This window comes from Pinus tabuliformis, chromosome J (genome assembly GCF_031772625.1).
Source record: "Pinus tabuliformis cultivar Carrire ecotype Pingquan chromosome J, CPIR1, whole genome shotgun sequence".
Lineage (NCBI taxonomy): Eukaryota > Viridiplantae > Streptophyta > Pinopsida > Pinales > Pinaceae > Pinus > Pinus tabuliformis.
This window is the reverse complement of record NC_142295.1, coordinates 1,641,527,164-1,641,547,222: the sequence shown is the minus strand read 5'-3', so window position 1 is coordinate 1,641,547,222 and position 20,059 is coordinate 1,641,527,164. Positions and strand designations below refer to the sequence as shown.

Genomic DNA, 20,059 nt, shown 5'->3' with positions numbered 1-20,059 from the left:
GAGGCTCCACTGTCTATATACCATACCTCAGATGATGCAAAGCTTGTTACACAAGCAACTTCTTCTTCCAATCTGGAAGCCAACATAGAGAAATCGAAATTTCTATCTCTTGTGCAATTTTTTGAAAATCCGCACGAGTCTCCTGACGTTGATTCTTCTGCATCATGATCTCGACCCATGATTGATTTTCCCTTCCTATCTCTGATTCTTTGCTCTGATACAATGTAAAAATTTTGTTATTGCAGCAACTAATTTATTTTACCTACTTATTTTCCAATAAGTTATTTATGAAGTCCCTTCAATAAATATTAAAATAAATTCTACTATAGATATCACACCATTATCCATAAACAAATACATGCACAAAAATCAAACACATCAACACAGTTATTTTTGGACAATTGTCCCTGGAAAAACCCAATGCGGGAAAACCGGTGCAGCAGAGGAGGATTTTATTAATCAGCTTTTCTTGAGTACAACTAGGGGGCCAAACTGGCTCACCCAACAAACATAACTACATGACAATAATACCATAAATCCTTCGGCGCTTCCCCAAAGCTCAGCATCAGTCCAACTGTCCTATGCTCAACTCCCAAACCCTCTACGTCAGCTTTCTACCTCACTGTGTCAACTCTTGGCCTCCTTGCATCACCCATGCAGGCCCTCCAGCTACCTTTGTGTCTTCTTGATTTGCTCTGCGTCTGCCTCTCTGATCTCTGTGCTGGTCCTCCAGTACTATCTTTGCCTCTCTGTTATCTACTTGCTACCTCTCACTACAATCCAAACCTCTACTTTGATTTCTCAACAAACCCCACTCCAGAAAATCGAATTGACTGGCCTCCCTCTAATGTGTCTCCAACTGACCCTCAAGACCCCTCTTATACTTTTATTGTTGATGAATCAACAGCTGAAATTAAATCCCTAATCAACGACTAAGATTAAAATAGACATGATCATTATCTCTTAGAAGCTTCTCATCCTTATCTTTATTAATACCCATTAATATTTTTATTTTCCTAAGTTTAGACTTAGGAACTCATTAAAAATATTAATTATTTTAATAACTCTTCATCCGGATGGAATTTTCCAAAACGATTTCTGGGTCATGGAGATCTCATGTGCTTTAGCCTCTCCACCAATTTTCATGGCTAGAGCACATCTGATGCTACCCCAAATCAACAATGCGAAGAAGTTACGGTTTTAGTAACCAAAAAGAGGACGAAGTTGTAGGTCCAAATTGTTGGGGAGTGAAGTTGTTGTTGGGGAGCCGAATTGCAGGAAAAAGTTGTTGGGTAGAGAAAAAACCCTCTTGTGACATTGGGGAGAGTTGTTTTGTTCTAGGAAGGTCTCAAAAGGAAGATAGATTAGGGTTTTTGCAGTAGTTGTTGGGACAAAGTTGTTGGAGGACAAAGTTGTTGGGTCAAGTAGTTGGGTAGTTGCTGGCAGGTCGAAGTTGCAAGGAAGAAGCAATTTGAGGGAAGGTCTTGAGGAAGGGTTGACTTGGTACTGGGAGAAGGACTTGGTCTAGGGATTGGGTCATTGTATCTCATTTGAAGCAGATTCTAAGAAGAGAAGAATTTTTGGGTTTTCCCCTTGGAAGGGTTTTGCCTTGGTTGAGAGCCTATATTTGTGTCCTCTTTTGTTGTTGTTTCTTGATATTGTTTGATGAAAAGATCTAACTAAAGAACATAAAGAAGATAACTAAGTTTCACAAGCAAGTATCAAGGTTGAAGAAAATAAGTTATAATTGTTGCCACTTTACATTTTCTAACAATATGTGTCTTCATACTCGACTTTCCAAGTCTTCTAGAACAGAGAGGCATATTCTTCCAAGACTTCTTTGAGAGAGACAGATCAGAGATGCGAAGTTTTCCAAGTCTTCTTTTGCGCAAGGTAGATCAGAGAGGCGTAGTATTCCAAGTCTTCTTTTGAGCGGGACAGATCAGAGATGAGTAGTGCATTTCCCAAATGAGAAATGCGAGTGAGCTATTTATATAGCCTCCAAGCCATGAGAATGGATGTCACACACGCTGAGCCAACATGAGAGTTAAGAGGGCCGACTTGTCCAATATAGAAATTCGTAAATTCTCCTTTGACATGCTAATGAAAATATCGACCATAGCTACCAATTTTTCAACACAATGCACCGAGAAAACTATGACACATGCAGTAGCAAGTATCCATATGTCAAGAGACTAATCCATCAAACAAAGGTATGAAAGTAGCACCAAACTGTAAGAAGACATCAACCATGACCATCCATCATATAGAAGTAAATCTCCTCCACCAAATATATCCATCGAATAATCCAAGGCCAAGAAGAGAAGAGGTCACATGAAGATGTATCCCCCAAGTCCATTTTAATCCTCCAAAGGCACCAGTTGGAAACCCCATCAATGTAATGAAAATCACAATGTGAAACCTCATACATCCCATCAATGTGATGAAAATCACAATGCCAAACCTCATACAGTTTGAGGTGTAACACACACCATTAGAAAAGAGATGAACATGTTGCACTAAGATAACCAAGGAAGAGGATGAAGGTGAAATCAAAAGACTTCAAGTAAGGCCCCAAGAAAAAAAAGATATATGTATAACAACTTAGAAGAAGAGAGCTGCACAACTCAAAAACACCATTCCAAGAATGGTAGGAAGAATGAACAGTGTAAGAAGAAAAATAGCAAACCACCTTGATGGGCATTGACCTATATGATGCAACATTGCCACTGGAATTTATATTAGTATGTATTGCTCTTGTATTTTTCTATTTTGTCAATTTATTAGTATCTACTCTTGTAAACTAGGAAAAGAAACAAAGCCAAGTAGTTAAAAACAAAACCATTGATAGGGTACCTCCAAAACATAGGACACCATCATGAATTCTATTTAGTTTTCTCTGATTGCGTAAAGCCACAGATTTTGACTCAATACAATATAGCCATTTTGATAGCATACACACACACACATACCAAAGCATAACTTACGGCATCAATGCTTCATAGGCTGGCACAGTGTAAAATTTCTTGCTCTTGGTTCTGCTTGAAAGAGAAGTGTCCCATAATCTCTGGAGCTAGATTATGAGTAGGTTTGTGAAATATGTACCATTCCAGTTTGATAGACTACTTATGTTCACTGAAGGACATCAATTAAATTGTCTCTCCTCAAAGCAGTGAACATTTGACTAATCATTTTGAGTTAAAAAACTTAATGACAAATTCTCAGTACACGAAAGCAAAACCTTGAAACAACTTTGGAGCTCTCTAAACAGTGACCACTCCGTGACTTAAAGGAAACATTAGCCTTTCCATAGCCATTAACTCATTGGAAGCTTTTAAATGGGAGATACCCAGGTGGAGTAAATTGAAAAGTATTACAAACCGTTGTACTTTCTTTCCTGATTTTGACAATAACACAAAAACAAAATATGACTACTTGCATTTAGGCATTTTATTAGAACATTTTTCACTGGATTTACATAATTAAAGGTAATACTGTCAGCTTCAGCAACATCATAAGAGCAATTTTTGCAGCTCTACAAATCCAAGAAACAACCAATGGAAATTTTGACAATAGGAAAGGGAATTACATTTTATATGCTAACTGTATGCTGAACAAAAGAAAGATTACACTAATGACTGGAAAACGACTAGTGTTTGGATCAGTGATCTAAATAAATCAGCAATAATACATTGAGTTTACCACCATCCCAAATGTTGTATTTAAAAAACACTAAATAATAACGAGGCCTAGATAATTCAGAGATTTAAATTACATCTTTACCATGAGCATATATCAGCTTATATGTTAAATAAGCTCCTACACTTGAGGGAATTCCCAGATATCTGCCAAAATTTAAAAAAATAAATAAATTCTGCACATGTGAATGTGGGCTACTCTTATTGTCAACTATTAAATTGCACTTGGGATGCCTCTGCTGTCTGGTCTTCATCAGTTGTTGAATTTGGTGTAAATGCGAACTGACAAGCTAAAGCAAGATGATCACTCCCCCATTTCTGATAGACATTTAGGTAAATTGTTAGACTTCATATCAGCCCCTAAATTGGTTAGATAAGTTGAATAGATTAAACAGTTATTGTGTGTAGATGATCAGAAGCTACTCCTTGAAAAGTCTCAAATATGTTTGTAAAAGAAAGAGAATGCCATGGTGCATTTCAATAGAAAGCATTATTTTCGGACAAGAAAATAGCCATGCATATGATGTGAGATTCAAATATCAAACCAGTTAATAAATTGAACCAACTGGCAAACCCGAGGCTCAAGAGCCAATAAGTATCTCAAAATAGCTTTCAGCTTACTCGACAGCTCAACAACAATCATTTCAATCTCTGAACTTTGAAGACCTTTTAAAATCATATTTCTGCATATCTTTAGACTATGTTGACCCCAAACAGGAAACAAAGGTAATTGCAGTTAACTTTGTTCTTCCATAACTTCACAAAAACCATTCAGCAAAAGAGGAGAGTTACCTGTGTTGGAAATCCTCTTGTACGCTGCAGAATGTGTGTTGGTAGAGTATCTAAAACTTTAACAGTTTGGAGACCCTCTGTGTGCCTGTCACCAGATCAATTACCTTAGTGAGAAATATTGTGACTTTTTTTAAAGGCATCTGTCTAGTAAGAATAAGTTTAGTAAGAGGGTTGTTTCCAATGGAACTACTATATAGTCACAGAAAACAGAAAGAAAACCAATTAAAATGGTAAAAGTCACCTAAACAAACAAAAGATGCCATCTAGTGATTTTCCTTTTCACAAATACTGCATGAGCAACTTATCTGTCCACACCAATCAATCACAGAAGCAAAAGCAGATATCCCACTGGGCCACAATCATGATGTTAAATAATAATTGCAAGAAGAGCATTACACCCGAACGAGATGTTATAGAGTTTGATCAGTAGATAGCATATCCTCATAAAATTCCAGAAACATTAAAAAAAAGTGTAAATCAGGTGAAATTTACTAGGATTTACTTAAAACATATGACACAAAGCAAGGTTGCAGGTTTCTGGAATGAACTATGCTTGGAGTTATATTATTGAAATGATAAAGATTGTCAGAAATACAATTTTGAATGTAATGGGATGAAAATTGGTTCCATTGAGTTAACGACAGTGTATTATGATACAGATATGGTGACTGTTGGTATTGTTATCCACAGTTTTGTCAACAGTCTGAGAAAGCAGTATACACAAATTTTCAAAGATCAAAGTCATTAGTCAGCATGATTATATCATTGTAAACCCAATTTCTGCAAGTTTTATTGTAAATGATTCTAGTATGACCATTTAATTATGTAACAACACCTAGGTAAGCCTCCAATTTTGGCAAAGGATTCCATCCTAGGATGTTTTTTAACCTCCCCAAATTATGTGTGTTTGTAAACATGCCTAATCGGCTTAGTTTTTCTTCCAGCTTAAACCCCAAAACTAGGGAGAAATTTGTTGACAAGGTCTTAGATGAGTCCTAGTGTTTACTGAGTCTGACGTAAAAGTGTGTTTAAGAATAATTTTAGAGCATGGTCCATCATGATCAGAACACCATGGCTAAATTATTTTATTATAAGCACAATTGGTTTCATACTAGATCATATTGTGTCGCAAAATTGGGTAATGTCTTGAGGATCTGGTCTAAATGTGTATTTCCCCTTCTATGGGTTCGATTAATTGTAATATTTTTGATATAAAAAATATTTTAGTGCATGATCCCTCGCAGTCAGACACCGTGGCTAAAATATTTGAGGGTGGAAAAATAATTAAATCTCCTCTATTGTCAATTAATTAATTTTTCTCGCTAAATTAAATAAAAATCCCGAGTCAAAAAATTATTCATTGTGTCAAAAAATAATTTTAGGGAAATTGATTTCTCCCAAAGTGTAAAATAATAAAAAAATCGTGAGTCAAAAAGAAGTCAATTTTTGGAGGTCCTCAACCAAGTGAAAAATGGATATTTTAAGAAAAATTGAACCCCTGGACCTTGGTGGTTAAGTCAAAGTGAAATTTTTGAGGAAATTAATCCAAAATATTAATTTTTGGATTAATTAAAAATGCTTTTTAAGAGAAATTCGAATTTTTCCTCAAAATTAAAAATTCGACAATGGAGATTGGAAGTGTTGAGAAATCTAGGGGCAGAAAGTGAAAATGATTTCTCTTTCGATGATAACTACTTGTGATATATTTTTACTTCAATTGATAAGCTTCTTCTTTTTCTTGATTATTATTAGTGTTCTTCTATCATCAAACAACTACCAAACAATAAAATCAATGAGACAATAGGACACAAAATGTAGGCGATCAGCCAGGGCCAAAACCTCTCCAACTTGAGAGGAAAACCCACCAGAATTCTTTCTCTTCTCACTGACTTTCAATTGACAAATTCTAAGACCTTTGACCCTTGACCTAGATCCTCCAAGACCAAGTCACACCTTGCTTCTAGCAACTTTTGCAAATTTGACTTCCAATAGCTTCTTCTACAACTGTGACCTATCCAACAGCTTCTTCTGCAACTTCGACCTATCCAACATTGTCTTCTGCAACTTCGACCTATGCAGCAGTTTCTTCTCCAATTTCGACCTATCCAACTGCTTCTTCTACAAAAACCCTAGCCCTTGCACGTGTGAGAAATAAAGATGTATTTATGCTCCTCTCTTCTTCGCTTCGATAGATTCTTTCTCCTAGAGAATTCGGTTCCCAAAATAGCTCTTCTTGATGACCTATATTCACTTCTACAACTCGGCTTTACTGCAGCAATATGTGCCCTAATTCCTTCGCACGTGTGGAGAGAAGTAACCCAAAAACAAATCCAAAACAACTTGACTTTTATTCCTTCCTTCGTCTTCATCTTCTTCGCACTTCTTCTTGTCCTTGTGATCGAACTTCAGTGAGTGAAATATGTCTATCCAAGTGAGGTCAAAGTCTTCTTTATATAGGCTTCTCATAGGGTCAAATTGCTTCTTTTAGGAGGACTTATCCAGGTGTGTAGGCCGACTTGATCTTTGCATTATGACTAGGTCTTGGAGGGTCTTTTGACTCAATAAATTTTTATCTACAATATGTAACATGCCCAAATGGGTCTTCAATACATGACAATGACTTAATTGACTTTATGACAAACCTAGAAGCACTCAATGGGTGCTTGACCTAAAAATAAATTTTCCTTGAGCATGAAACCCATGCCTCAAGAACAACAATAATAAATTTATTTTTCTTATTACATTAAATACATAAAATCATGATTACATATGTCATTATGAAGACCGATCCTAGTTACATATTTCAACAAAAAGATGATCAAATTATTTTTGACGGTCGAGATTATTTTGATGAGAATCAAGCCAACTAGCCGTTAATTTCCACCTGGAGGGGTTTTCTCCTAAGTTACTAGAAACACTACCCCAACTCCCAAAAACGTCGTTCGACGTTTCAGGTACAGAAACGCCTACAAAACGGCTTGGAAAGGACATGGAAACGTTTCCGCCACGTTTCACTTTTTTGGAAATGGCCAGCCTGAGATCGAAAATGTTTCAAAGGAATTCCAAGAAAATTTGATCCATTTCCAGAAAATTGGGATACTGTTGATTTTTGGTAGCATCGAATGTGCTCTAGCCTTGAAATTTGGAAGAGAGACTAAGGCACATGAGATCTCCAAGACCCAGAAATCGTTTTGAGAAATTCCACTGGATGAGGAGTTATTAAAAAAATTAATATTTTTAATGGGTTTCTAAGTCTAAACTTAGGAAAATAAAAATATTAATGGGTATTAATAAAGATAAGGGTGAGAAGCTTCTAAGAGACAAGGATCAAGTCTGTTTTAATCTTAGACATTGATTATAGACTTAATCTCGGTCGTTGATTCATCAACAGGAAAAGTATAAGAGAAGACTTAAGGATCATTTGGAGACACACCTGCAGATACTCAGTATCTCTAGGAAAATCGATTCTCAAGTAAAGGAGATCAATTTCAGAGGGAGAGTTGCAAGGTGGAGGAAGAGGAGGGCATCAGCAACAGGTAGTGACTGAGGAGGAGGTGATGTAGGGACAGTGGGAGACAGTGCAAAGAGAGACGCAGTCCAGAGGAGATACACAGCCCTCACGTAGGCTGACACAGAGGGACACAGAGCCACTCAGAACCACGCTAAGCCACGCTGAGTGACGCAAGAGTGGGAGCAGGGTCTCCAAAGTGTCAGAAAGTCTCAAAGGGAAAGTCTCAAGTGTTTTCTTTCAATTTCTCTGTAAAATCATTCCTTGTAAAAGCAATTGCTGCTGAAGATTAATAAAGCCCTCATCTGCTGCACCAATTTTCCTGCATTGGGTTTTTCCGTGGACAATTGTCCAAAAACAACTGTGTTGATGTGAGTGGTTATTGTGCATATATTTTTTTCTAAGTAATTGTGTGATAACTGCAGTAGAATTTATTTTAATGTTTGCTAAAGGGATTTCGTAAATAACTTTTATTGTGAATAATAAGTAGGTGAAATAAATCAATTGCTGCAGTAGAATTTCAGTTTAGAAATTTTCACATGGTATCAGAGCAAAGATCCGGCAATAGGAGAGGAAAATCAACTACAGGTCAAGAGCACGATGCAGAGGTATCCACTCAAGGAGACTCGCGTAGATTTCCAGAAGAATGCACAAGGGACATGAATTACGATTATTCTATGTTAGCTTCCAGATTGGAAGAAGAATTCGCTTGCTTAGCAAGCGCTGCCTCTTTTGAGGTTTGGTATATAAACAGTGGAGCTTCCTGGCATATGACAGGTATCCGAGAATGTTTTTCAGATTATCAAGAAGAAAGAATGAATTTTCAGATCACCATGGGAAATAAGGCAAAGTGTACTCCAGTAGGAGGAGTTATTGTGGTCTTTCAAACCGAAACAGGAGAGCGGCTTCGAGCAACCAATGCGCTGCATGTGCCAGGATTGGAGATGAACTTACTCTCCGTATCTCAACTTCAAAACAAGGGCTATGACGTTTTCTTCATTAAGGAGAAAGTATATGTCAAACACCCAAGTTGAAAAAGAAGGCCCAGATTGGAATCATAAGTAACAGGTTGTACAAGTTGCAACTAGAATCACTGATGGCACTGATAGGCGGTAATGGAGACAAAGATTTGAATGAACTATGGCACAAGAGGATGGGACACTTACACCATGGGGCTCTGAGAATTCTCAGGAAAACAATATCAGGAGTTCCAAAACTAAGTAGTGAACAAGATGATGTATGCAGAGGGTGCGCTCTGGGCAAGTATGCCAAAGCAGCGTTTTCCAAAAGTAACAATAGGGCTAAGAGTGTGCTAGGATTGATACACTCAAATATCTGCAGACCGATGTCCACAAAAGCACTTAGTGGTGCCGAATACTTCGTCACCTTCATCGATGACGATTCCAGAAAGACTTGGATCTACTTTATAAAAAACAAGGATGAGGTTTTTGGTCGATTCAATGAGTTCAAGGCTCTAGTGGAGAATCTGATAGGAAAGAAGATAAAAGTGTTGCGCTCAGACAATGGTGGAGAGTATGTTGACAAGGACTTCACTGATTTTTGCACTAAGAAAGGCATCATAAGAGAGTGAACAACTCCCTACAATCCAGGGCAAAATGGAGTAGCAGAAAGGAAAAACAGGACTATTGTGGAAGCAGCTAGGGAAATGCTGTATGATCAGGATATGCCTAAATTTTTGTGGGCAGAAGCATGCAGCACAACAGTTTATGTCTAGAATAGGACTCCACATAGGGCATTGGGCAAAATCCCTCCGGAGAAGATCTTCACAAGGAAGACACCTAAAGTCAGTCATTTCAGGATATTTGGGAGTTTAGTGTATTGTCGTATACCCGAAGAAAAGAGAGAAATTAAATCAAACTGCTGAGAAAGGATATCTTGTGGGATATAGCATGAATGCTAAGGCATATAGAGTCTATCTTCCAGGGAGTAGGAAGGTAGTAGTTCGGCGAGATGTAAAGTTCATGGAGGACAGAGCTTTGAGGAAATCTCGAGAAATGCCTTTTGAGGAGCATTTGAAAGATGAGCCGTTGGTCAAACCACTTTGACCAGCATAAACTAGTACTAGAAATTATCCTGAGAACAAAGCTTCAGAATAGGAGGAATCTCAGGAAGAGGAAGAGTTGATAGATGTGTCTACTACCAGTGGAAGAATGAACTAGGAACTCTGACAGATTCTACGATATGCAGAGGACTTCATTGGTGCACCCAGGAATAATCAAAGGGAGCGAAGACAACCAGACAAATACCAGGCCTTAGTAGCTCAGGTTGGGGAACCTTCTAGTTTTCAGGAGGTTGTTCAGCATCAAGTATGGGTAGATGCTATGGTGGAGGAATACAACTCTATAATGGTTAATGATGTCTGGGAAGTGGTACCTAGGCCTCTAGACAGATCGGTGGTAGGTTCGAGATAGATCTACAAGGTCAAATATGTTGCAGATGGCAGTGTGGAGAAATAAAAAGCCAGGTTTGTGGCTAAGGGGTATGCTCAGACGAAAGGGATAGACTACGAAGAAACTTTCGCCCCAGTAGCCAGGTATACTTTTATTAGAATCGTGATATCTCTTGCAGCATAGATGGGGTGGGAGATTCATCAGATGGATGTCAAGACGACATTCTTGAACAGAGTAACAGAAGAGGAAGTATACATTGAACAGCTAGAAAGTTTTGAAACACATGAGAAAAAACCTCATGTATGCATATTAAAGAAAGCCTTGTATGGGCTTAAACAGGCACCTAGAGCATGGTACGATCGAATTGATGGCTACTTGCAGAAGATGGAGTTCGTCGAAAGTGACACAGACCCTAATCTCTACTATCTTGTCGTAGAGAATGAGCCTCTAATCCTAGCGTTATATGTGAATGATCTCTTCCTGACAGGATCATCAAGGCTCATCAAAGACTGCAAGAAGAACCTAGCCACAAAATTCGACATGAAGGATTTTGGACAGATGCATTATTTCTTGGGGTTGGAAGTTTGGCAGCAGAAGGGTGAGATCTTCCTTAGACAAGGGAGATATGCTATAGAGATCTTGAAGAGATTCAGGATGCAGGACTGTAGACCTATGGCTACTCCAATTATCACCAACTGGAAGAAAATTGATGCATCAGAAGATAAAGACGTTGATAACACCTTGTACAGGCAGCGTATAGGGTCCCTGATGTATCTGGTCAATACCAGGCCAGACATTTGTTACGCTGTCAACACCCTCAGTCAATTCATGGTGGAACCTAAGAGGGCGCACTGGGCAGTAGCCAAACATGTTCTCAGGTATATACAAGGAACAGTCGAGCATGGACTATTGTACACCAGAGGCAATGACATCAGGCTGAGTGGGTTCACTGACGCAGATTGGGTTGGAAGTTTAGTAGATCGGAAAAGTACAACTGGGTACTGTTTCAACATTGGATCAGGAATGACCTCCTAGTGTAGTAGGAAATAGAAATCTGTGGCTCTGAGCTCAGCTGAAGCAGAATATATGGCAGCTAGCACAACTTCGTGCGAAGCCATATGGCTTAGGAAATTGCTTGTGAATCTATTCAGGAGAAGGATGGAAGCGACCAGGATCATGTGTGATAATAAGAGTTGCATCAAGCTCTCTTAGAACCCAATATTTCATGATCATTCGATACACATTAATATCAGGTGTCACTTTGTCAGATACTGTGTCCAACGAGGAGCAATAAAGTTGAGGTACACCACTACAAGAGAACAGGTGGCAAACATGCTCACCAAGGCTCTAGGAAGAACATAGTTTGTTTATTTCAAGGAGAAGATGGGGATGGTAAAGAATCCATTTCAGTAGCAGAAATGGATAAGTGTGAGGAGTCGCAGTGCAGCATTTAGCAGTGGCAGTGTTATGGGCAGCATGATGTAGCATGTTGAGAGGGAGCTACAGTACAGATGCAGCAGTCGCAGTGGCAGTGTCATGGGCAGGAGTACAGGAAGCAACAGTGTTGGGAATGTGAGGCAACAGGCCAAGCATCAGCATAGGTACTGATGCGGAAGATCAGTGTGATGTTTCTATAATGAAGCATTGCTAAAGCACATTCCTCGCTAAGAGGGAGTGTTGAATTTTTGTAGCATCGGATATGCTCTAGCCTTGAAATTTGGAGGAGAGACTAAGGCACATGAGATCTCCAAGACCCAGAAATTGTTTTGAGAAATTCCACCTGGATGAGGAGTTATTAAAATAATTAATGTTTTTAATGGGTTCCTAAGTCTAAACTTAGGAAAATAAAAATATTAATGGATATTAATAAAGATAAGGGTGAGAAGCTTCTAAGAGAAAATGATAAAGTCTATTTTAATCTTAGCCGTTGATTAGAGACTTAATCTCGGTCGTTGATTCATCAACAAGAAAAGTATAAGAAAAGACTTGAGGATCATTTGAAGACACACCAGCAGATACTCAATATCTCTAGGAAAATCGATTGTCAAGTAAAGCAGATCAATTTCAGAGGGAGAGTTGCAGGGTGGAGGAAGAGGAGGGCATCAACAACAAGCAATGACTGAGGAGAAGGTGACGTAGGGACAGTGGGAGACAGCGCAGAGAGAGATGCAACCCTCACATAAGCTGACGCAGAGGAACACGGAGCCACTCAGAGCCATGTTGAGCCACACAGAGTGATGCAGAGGTGACACAGGAGTGGGAGCAGGGTCTCCAAAGTGTCAGAAAGTCTCAAAGGGAAAGTCTCAGGTGTTTTCTTTCAGTTTCTCTGTAAAATCATTCCTTGTAAAAGAAATTGTTGTTGAAGATTAATAAAGCCCTCATCTGTTGCACCGGTTTTTCCGCATTGGGTTTTTCAAGGGACAATTGTCCAAAAGCAACTGTGTTGATGTGATTGGTTCTTGTGCATGTATTTTTCTCTGGGTAATTGTGTGATAACTATAGTAGAATTTATTTTAATATTCGCTAAAGGGATTTCGTAAATAACTTATTGTGAATAATAAGTAGGTGAAATAAATCAGTTGCTATAGTAGAATTTCAGTTTATAAATTTTTACAGATACGTTTCCACAGAATTTGGATACGTTTCCAGAAAATATGGATACGTTTCCAGGTTTACAGTTATTTGATGAACATGGGGTCATCTGCAATTTCTTGGAGTTGCAAGAAGCAAGCTACAGTGGCCACTTCTTCAGCGGACGCAGAATATATATCATGGGAAGCAACATGTGAAATTGTTTGGTTGCGCAGAGTTTTGTAGGATTTCGGCGTTCCTCAAACAAAAGCCACATCTTTATTCATTGATAACCAGTGAGCCATAAAACTTGCCAAAAACCCAATTTTCCATTCCAAAACAAAGCATGTAGACACAAATTATCATTACATCAAGACACTCATCGCAAAGGACGTCATCAAACCAGTTTATTGTCTTCCAAAAGATCAGATCTCAAATATTTTCACAAAACCACTTGGCAAGATCAAATTTACTAAGTTCAGGGAAAAGCTTGGTATTTGTGGTAATGTACCTTTGGATCAAAAGGGGGAATGTTAGATGTATGATCCAAAGTACATAAATTAATATTTAATCATTTAGAGTTTTCTTGGATTAATTATTTAGAGTCTTAGAATCTTCTTAGAATATCTATTTGTTATAAAAAATATGGCATCTAGAAAGGTGACGTTTCTTAGGAACTAATTTAGGGAAATAGTTAGGAGTGTTGTTACAACTACATTAAATGTAAATGAACACTTGTAAATGAAATAAGTGATCCATAACAAAATTAGTTTAGGACACAAGCTTATTTAGAGCTTGTTTCTCTCCACTTGCAAGAGTGTTGAGTGATTGTGTGTAAGCTCTTGCAGATTTTATGTAATTTTTCTTTTCCTTATTAATAAAATTTGTGTTTAAGGACACTTCTGCTATTATTCTTAAACCTTCGTTTGAAAATTCAACTTCAAGATGTCACTTAACGGTTACATTCGTTGTTTGCCTTTTGTTTCTTCTATGGATAGCTCGAATTTCTTGAGGCACGTACGCACTATGAGAGTCTAGTTCTCGTGTAGAAGGAGGCTCAAAAAGAACAAGATAAACGTCTCCAAACATATACAAATAAACCTTGGTTTGCACAAGCTTCACAACAGGTCCATATCACTGCACAATTCAATCAAAACATTTGATTCCAAAAATGTAAACGATGTGCTGAATTCTTCGAGATATTTGACCTTCTTAATATTTTTAATACTCCACAGGGCCGCAGAGACAATCTTAAGAATAAGCGTTGAAAATACTTGCCTCAGAGATGCATTCCAATCATATCCTTGAAGTGATACAAGTGTCTCCTTTTATATATTTTTAGGATGCTAGATGAGGGTGCCGACATGTATGATCTTCGAGGGAAAATTTCAAATTTCAAATTTCATGCTTGCAGCCATTTCAATTGAATAAAATTTATAATGAATATTTTTAAACCCACAAACCAATGGCAAGTTGTCATGTCACCTCATTTTGGGGTTTTGGCCACATGATGAGGGCTTTTAACTTTGACAAGGCATATCTCCCAATCCGTGAGGAATCTCATGACGTGCTATATACCGTTGGAAACAACATGACGAAGAGCATCCAACGATGATGATATTAGCAACAACCCAACTAATCTTCATACTCAAAAACTTCAACAAGTGTGGGGATTCTGGGGTTTTCAAGGTCTTCTTGTCACATGGAGCTTCCAATCAATGCAATTTAGACAAATATTATGAGTGTTCAAGCAGTGTTCCACGGGGATGCTCCCCTAGGGTCAAGTGCGCACACCCCTCGCACCCCACGCACCCGGGACGGGGAGTCTCTTGGGGGTGCGTTTCCCCACGCACCCTTTTTGGGGAGTCTTGGGGAGATGCAAGGGGGTGCATTTCCCTAGTGTGGGAGTCTAGACTACCCAAGACTCCCCAAAAAGGGTGCTTCTGGGCGTCTCCCTTCAGTGTGGGAGTCTAGACTCCCCAAAAAGGGTGCGCTTGGGCATCCCCCTTTAAATTTGTCTAGTAAGACTTAGAAATTAAAAATTAAAATTCAAAAATCAAAACCATTAAATTTTTTTTTTTTAAACTAAAATTAAAACTAAATAACTAAAATTTAAAAGTCTAGAAAAAAAAAAATTAAAACTAAATAACTAAAACTTAAAAGCCTAAACCTAAAAGTCATGAAAGGCAAAACTTAAAGTTAAAAGCTCATTTCATTTCAACCCAAAGTCATTTCCTTTTCCACGCAACGCTGAAATACCATTTCCACGCACAGCTGAAAGCATGAACAGTGAACATGCCCCGCCAACCTCCCTGCCACCGCCGCTGAGCCAAGAGTCTGAGCCAGTCACCTTGCATTGCTCCAACTCGCTGTTTGCCTGAACGTTGAGTCGCTGCGGCTGAGAGACGCTGAGCTGAGGGACGGTGAGACGAGTCATTGCCGTTGAGAGACGCTGAGCCGAGACAGCGTGCTGCGTCCCCTTGTAGGCTTGTTGTTGGCAGTTGCTCCAGCCGTTGTTGTTTAAAATTTTGACCACGACTTTCAAGTTTCAGCCGCAGCCCAGCATCCTCGGACCTCCTGAGTCCTTTGCCGTCAACCCTCTGTCCCTGACGTTGTGCGGCTCCACCTCCAGGTAGACATTAAAGCTTGAAATCTGAACTGTTTTAATGTTGTAGTTTAAAAAAGAAAAAAAATGTTGTAACAATGAACATACAGCATGCGACCCTGCTGTAATTTTTAAAATTTTTAATTTTTTTTAAAATTTGATATCATTTGTTTAAACTATAATTATAATGTTTTAAATTTTAATAATTTTTAAATATAAACTTCAAAATGCTTCAAAACACAAGCACTCGAATTTAATTTTTATTTTTGTTTATGTTTTTGTTTTTAAATTTTAATAATTTAAATTTAATTCTACTATATTTGCATTGTAAATTTTAATTTACATGATGAATTTTTTTTTTTTAACTCTTCCTGCAGGGCAGAAAACAAAAAAAAAATTGCAAAATAAATTAAAACAGTGACACAACAAGTTGCAAGCCTGCAAGTGTAAAATCGTTGATTGCAACATGAGCAGCCACAGTGACACTGATGGTGATAGTAACTATGATGTTCAAACAGAAAGTCCTCTTGTATCTGAAATCCCATGAACAATGAATGAAACCCATGGCAACAGTGCAGCGAGTGTTTCTCCCAGTGCAACTGCAACTGCAACCCGGTCAAAGGCATTGGCTGAATATGCAAAAGGGACGTTTAATCCAATCAAACCTCTTTTGTTATATGTTATCAAAATGGCTGACTCTTCAACTCAACCAAAACCAGGGAAACAAAGAGATGGGACACGCCATTGGAAATGCAATGTTTGTGGTCATTCTTGGGTTGGGAGTTATAGTTGGATCAAGATTGGGTGTAGGTGGCAAAGGGGTTCATATATGTTCAACATTAACCATATTGCAAAAATCAGAGCTCTTGAGGATGCAAATGGCAGCAGATGCAAAGGGAAACTTCTCAAGTAAAAATGTCATGGCCCAAGCTCACCAAATTATTGATGAAGCCACAAGCTCCAAAAGAAAAATGAAAGATATGCCTCCACCATCTACTGTTGGGACTAAGGGTTCTCGTTCTTGTGCAGTGGGACCAACTCTTATAGGAATGTGTGGCAAGTTGAACCGTAATGATACAGATGCCATTGGAAAATTTCTTTTTGCCAATGGCATTCCTTTCCATGTTAGTCGTTCTCCTTACTACAAGGAGATGGTGAAGGCAATTGCAGCAACAGGACCCTCATATGTGCCCCCAGGTGAACATAAGTTGAGGACAGTGATATTAGAAAGGCAAGTGGCCAATATTAATGTGCAAAAGGAAAATATGAGGCAGACATGGGTGAGGGAAGGTTGTTCTATCGTTATGGATGGGTGGACAGACATTGCCAAACGTCCACTTATCAACATCATAGTTACTTGCTGAGAGGGGCCTTTCTTTCTTAGAGCTATTGATTGTTCTAGAAAGCGCAAAGATGCAACTTTCCAATTTGAGCTTCTTCGTGATGCTATAGAGGAGGTTGGATCTACAAATGTTGTACAGGTTGTGACAGATGCAGCAGCAGTGTGTAGATCAGCAGGATTAATGATTCAAAGTAAATACATGCATATTTTCTGGACCCCTTGTTGTGTGCATGCGCTCAATAATGCATTGAAAGACATTGGCAAAATTCAGTGGGTATCTAACTTGGTGATAGCTGCAACAAATGTGCAAATGTTTATTTGCAATCACCATACCTCTTTAGCCATGTATAGGTCTCATGCAAGGAAGGAATTCCTCAAGCCTACTGATACCAGATATGCTAGTTATTTTCTTTTATTAGAGAGGATGTTGGAGGTGCATTCAGCATTGCAGGCCATGGTTGTAACGCCAGATTGGAACAGATGGGCAGAATCCAAGAAAGAGGAAGGAAAGAAAATCAGGATTCAGATATTGGATAATGATTGGTGGACAGATTGTGGTTATTTGGTGTCACTTTTACGTCTTGTAGTTGAGGTCATTCGCTACACTGACACAGATTCTCCTACTCTTGGAGAAATATATGAGACTTTTGATACTATGTTGGATCAAGTAAGGGTGGCCATTCGTGAGAAAGATCCTTCCTTAGAGTTCTATACGACCCAAATTCGACCCATTATACAGCATAGGTGGGATCGAATGAATACACCTTTGCACATGGCAGCATATGCACTCAACCCAAAATGGTATGTGGCAAGGACTGGTAGAATTCTTCCCATTGAAGATCCAGAGGTCAAAAAGGGATTTCGAGCTGCCATTACAAAGATGTATAGTTCAAAAGAAGGGAGAACAATTAGGAGATAGTGGATGCAATTTGCAAGTCTCAGTGGTCCCTTCAACAAGCATGATGCAAGGGAAGATCGCAATGATTTAGGCCAGACTGACCCCATTGGTTGGTGGACCATGCATGGGGATGATGCTCCAGAGATCCAACACCTTGCTATTCGCTTATTGTCTCAGATTGCTAGTTCCTCTGCAGCAGAGAGGAATTGGTCCACATATAGCTTCATCCACTCTATCAAGAGGAATAAACTTTCCTCTAGGAGAGCAGAGAAGCTAGTTGCAGTGCACAGTTCTCTACGTCTTGCACATAGGAAGACACCAAAGTATCGGAAGGGACCGGTAACACGATGGGATGTGGATCTAGAGGATAGTGCACAGATAGATGACGAGGATGGACCAGATGAGCTGCGACATGGTATGGTTGGAGTTTCTTTGGTTGCTGAAGAGAGTGACTCAGACTCAGATACTGATATTCCCATTGATGGTCCTGATGGCTTCATGCAGCAGATAGATGTAGATGACCAATCATTGAGATTGAGTCCTTGACGCTGATTTATCATTTTATTTTTAGTGCTCACTATCCATTTTTCATTTTTGAGTTGCGACACTAGATATTGATGACTTGACTCTTCACTCTTAACTATTTTTGAGTTTGAACTTTGAAACTTTGAGTTATATAAATTTAGTGTTCAAACTTTGAAAATATACTAGTATGTTTTGCTTTCAATTTAGATTCTAGAATGATGAATGATGAATTTAGTTTTTAAATCAATGTAGATTGTAGAATGATGAACCATTGAATGATGAATGATATCGATCAATGTATTTGAATATTTTATTATTGATTTTTATTTTTGTTTTTCGAATCTCATGGTATGTATGAATAATAATTAATTCAATAATGAGACTTGTCACTTGAGTATGTCATATGAATGATGTATGTATCGAAATGAATGATGATGATGGATCAATGATTCAAATTTCAATTGTCTATTTAATATTTTTATGCTTTCATTATTGAACAGTGAACAATGAATATGAACTTGAATTATATATATATATACCTCGACGACTCCCCACACCCCCGAAATTTCCCTAAAATTTGAGGGTATTCCCACATGTCCCCCCTGTGCATCTCCCCACACCCACATCTCCCCGCACCGGAGTCTTGGTGGAACATTGTGTTCAAGAACTGAAATTGGCATCAATGACAACACCATTCAACAGGAATCTCTAGACAAAATGTTTGCACTCTGATTTATGCAAACACAACAATGATCATTAAACAATTGTTCAACTAGTCTAAAAGAAAAAAACCCTAAAATGAAGGAAATGATGTGGAGAACTGTTAATTTTAGGCAAAAATGGTATGTTCTATGCTTTAGAGCAATTTTACTTCAATTTCTTTATTAGCTCAGTATCAATATTCAAATTAGCAATCACATCAACGTGATAGTAAAATGTAGATAGAACATAAACATAAACAATAGAAGACAAGCCAAGACAAGAGGACACAAGATGTGGCACCAGCCCCATGTGGGTAAACCCTTGATCAAATCTTCTTTTAGTCTTCAATAGTTCAACAGAGAGAGATAGTACAATTTACAAATCTGATAATTTATAACAGCAGCAAAAGAACCCTAACCAAAAAAGTCAACGCTGGTCAACAGGATAGATTTGACCCTCAGCAAATCGGTCAACTTCAGTCAACTTTGGCCTCCAAATAACAAGATAAAACAACCCTCAAAACAGTCAAATTCAGCCCAGTCAATGTCTGGTCAAACAGCCCACCTGCGATCAGGCCTAGCTATAGTCAACACTAGTCAAACTGTCTAGAAATTCAGTCTCCTGAAATTTTGCTCTTGTGAGATTTTGGCCTCGTGAAATTTCATTCTCCTGAAATTTCGGACGTGTGTAGAGAGAGAGGCCCAAAAATCCGTACCCAATCAATGAGGAGAGAGAGAAAATTGTGAAGATGAGTGTGTCCAAACGAGGCTAAGTCATCTTCTATTTATATGCAACGTTGAGGATGAATAGACGTGACTGTTGGGCTTTTGAGCCTACATAAGTTTGTTGGTCGACCTTGACAATTTGACCATAATCAAAATAAATCCATAACTTCATTTGTACATGTCAGAATCGGATGATCTTTAGATCAATCCTACACCTCTCTAAAGATCAATCCAACACCTCTCGGAGAGAGGAATCCAAGAAAAATATCAGCTATCATAAAT

At 38.4% G+C, this 20,059-nt stretch overlaps 1 protein-coding gene across 2 annotated transcripts in view; it reads right to left on the bottom strand.

Annotated features, from left to right (window-relative positions):
• Positions 1 to 3,547: 3,547 nt before the first annotated feature.
• Positions 3,548 to 20,059, bottom strand: part of LOC149233824 (uncharacterized) — a 337,293-nt gene continuing 320,781 nt past the window's right edge. For both annotated transcript variants that reach the window (XM_089379859.1, XM_089379860.1), the window contains exons 14-15: positions 4,491 to 4,575; positions 3,548 to 4,016 (exon numbers count right to left, since the gene is read on the bottom strand). In XM_089379859.1, the coding sequence (XP_089235985.1) occupies positions 3,906 to 4,016; positions 4,491 to 4,575 (196 nt within the window). In that variant the 3' untranslated portion in view covers positions 3,548 to 3,905. The remainder of the gene's footprint in view (positions 4,017 to 4,490; positions 4,576 to 20,059) is intronic.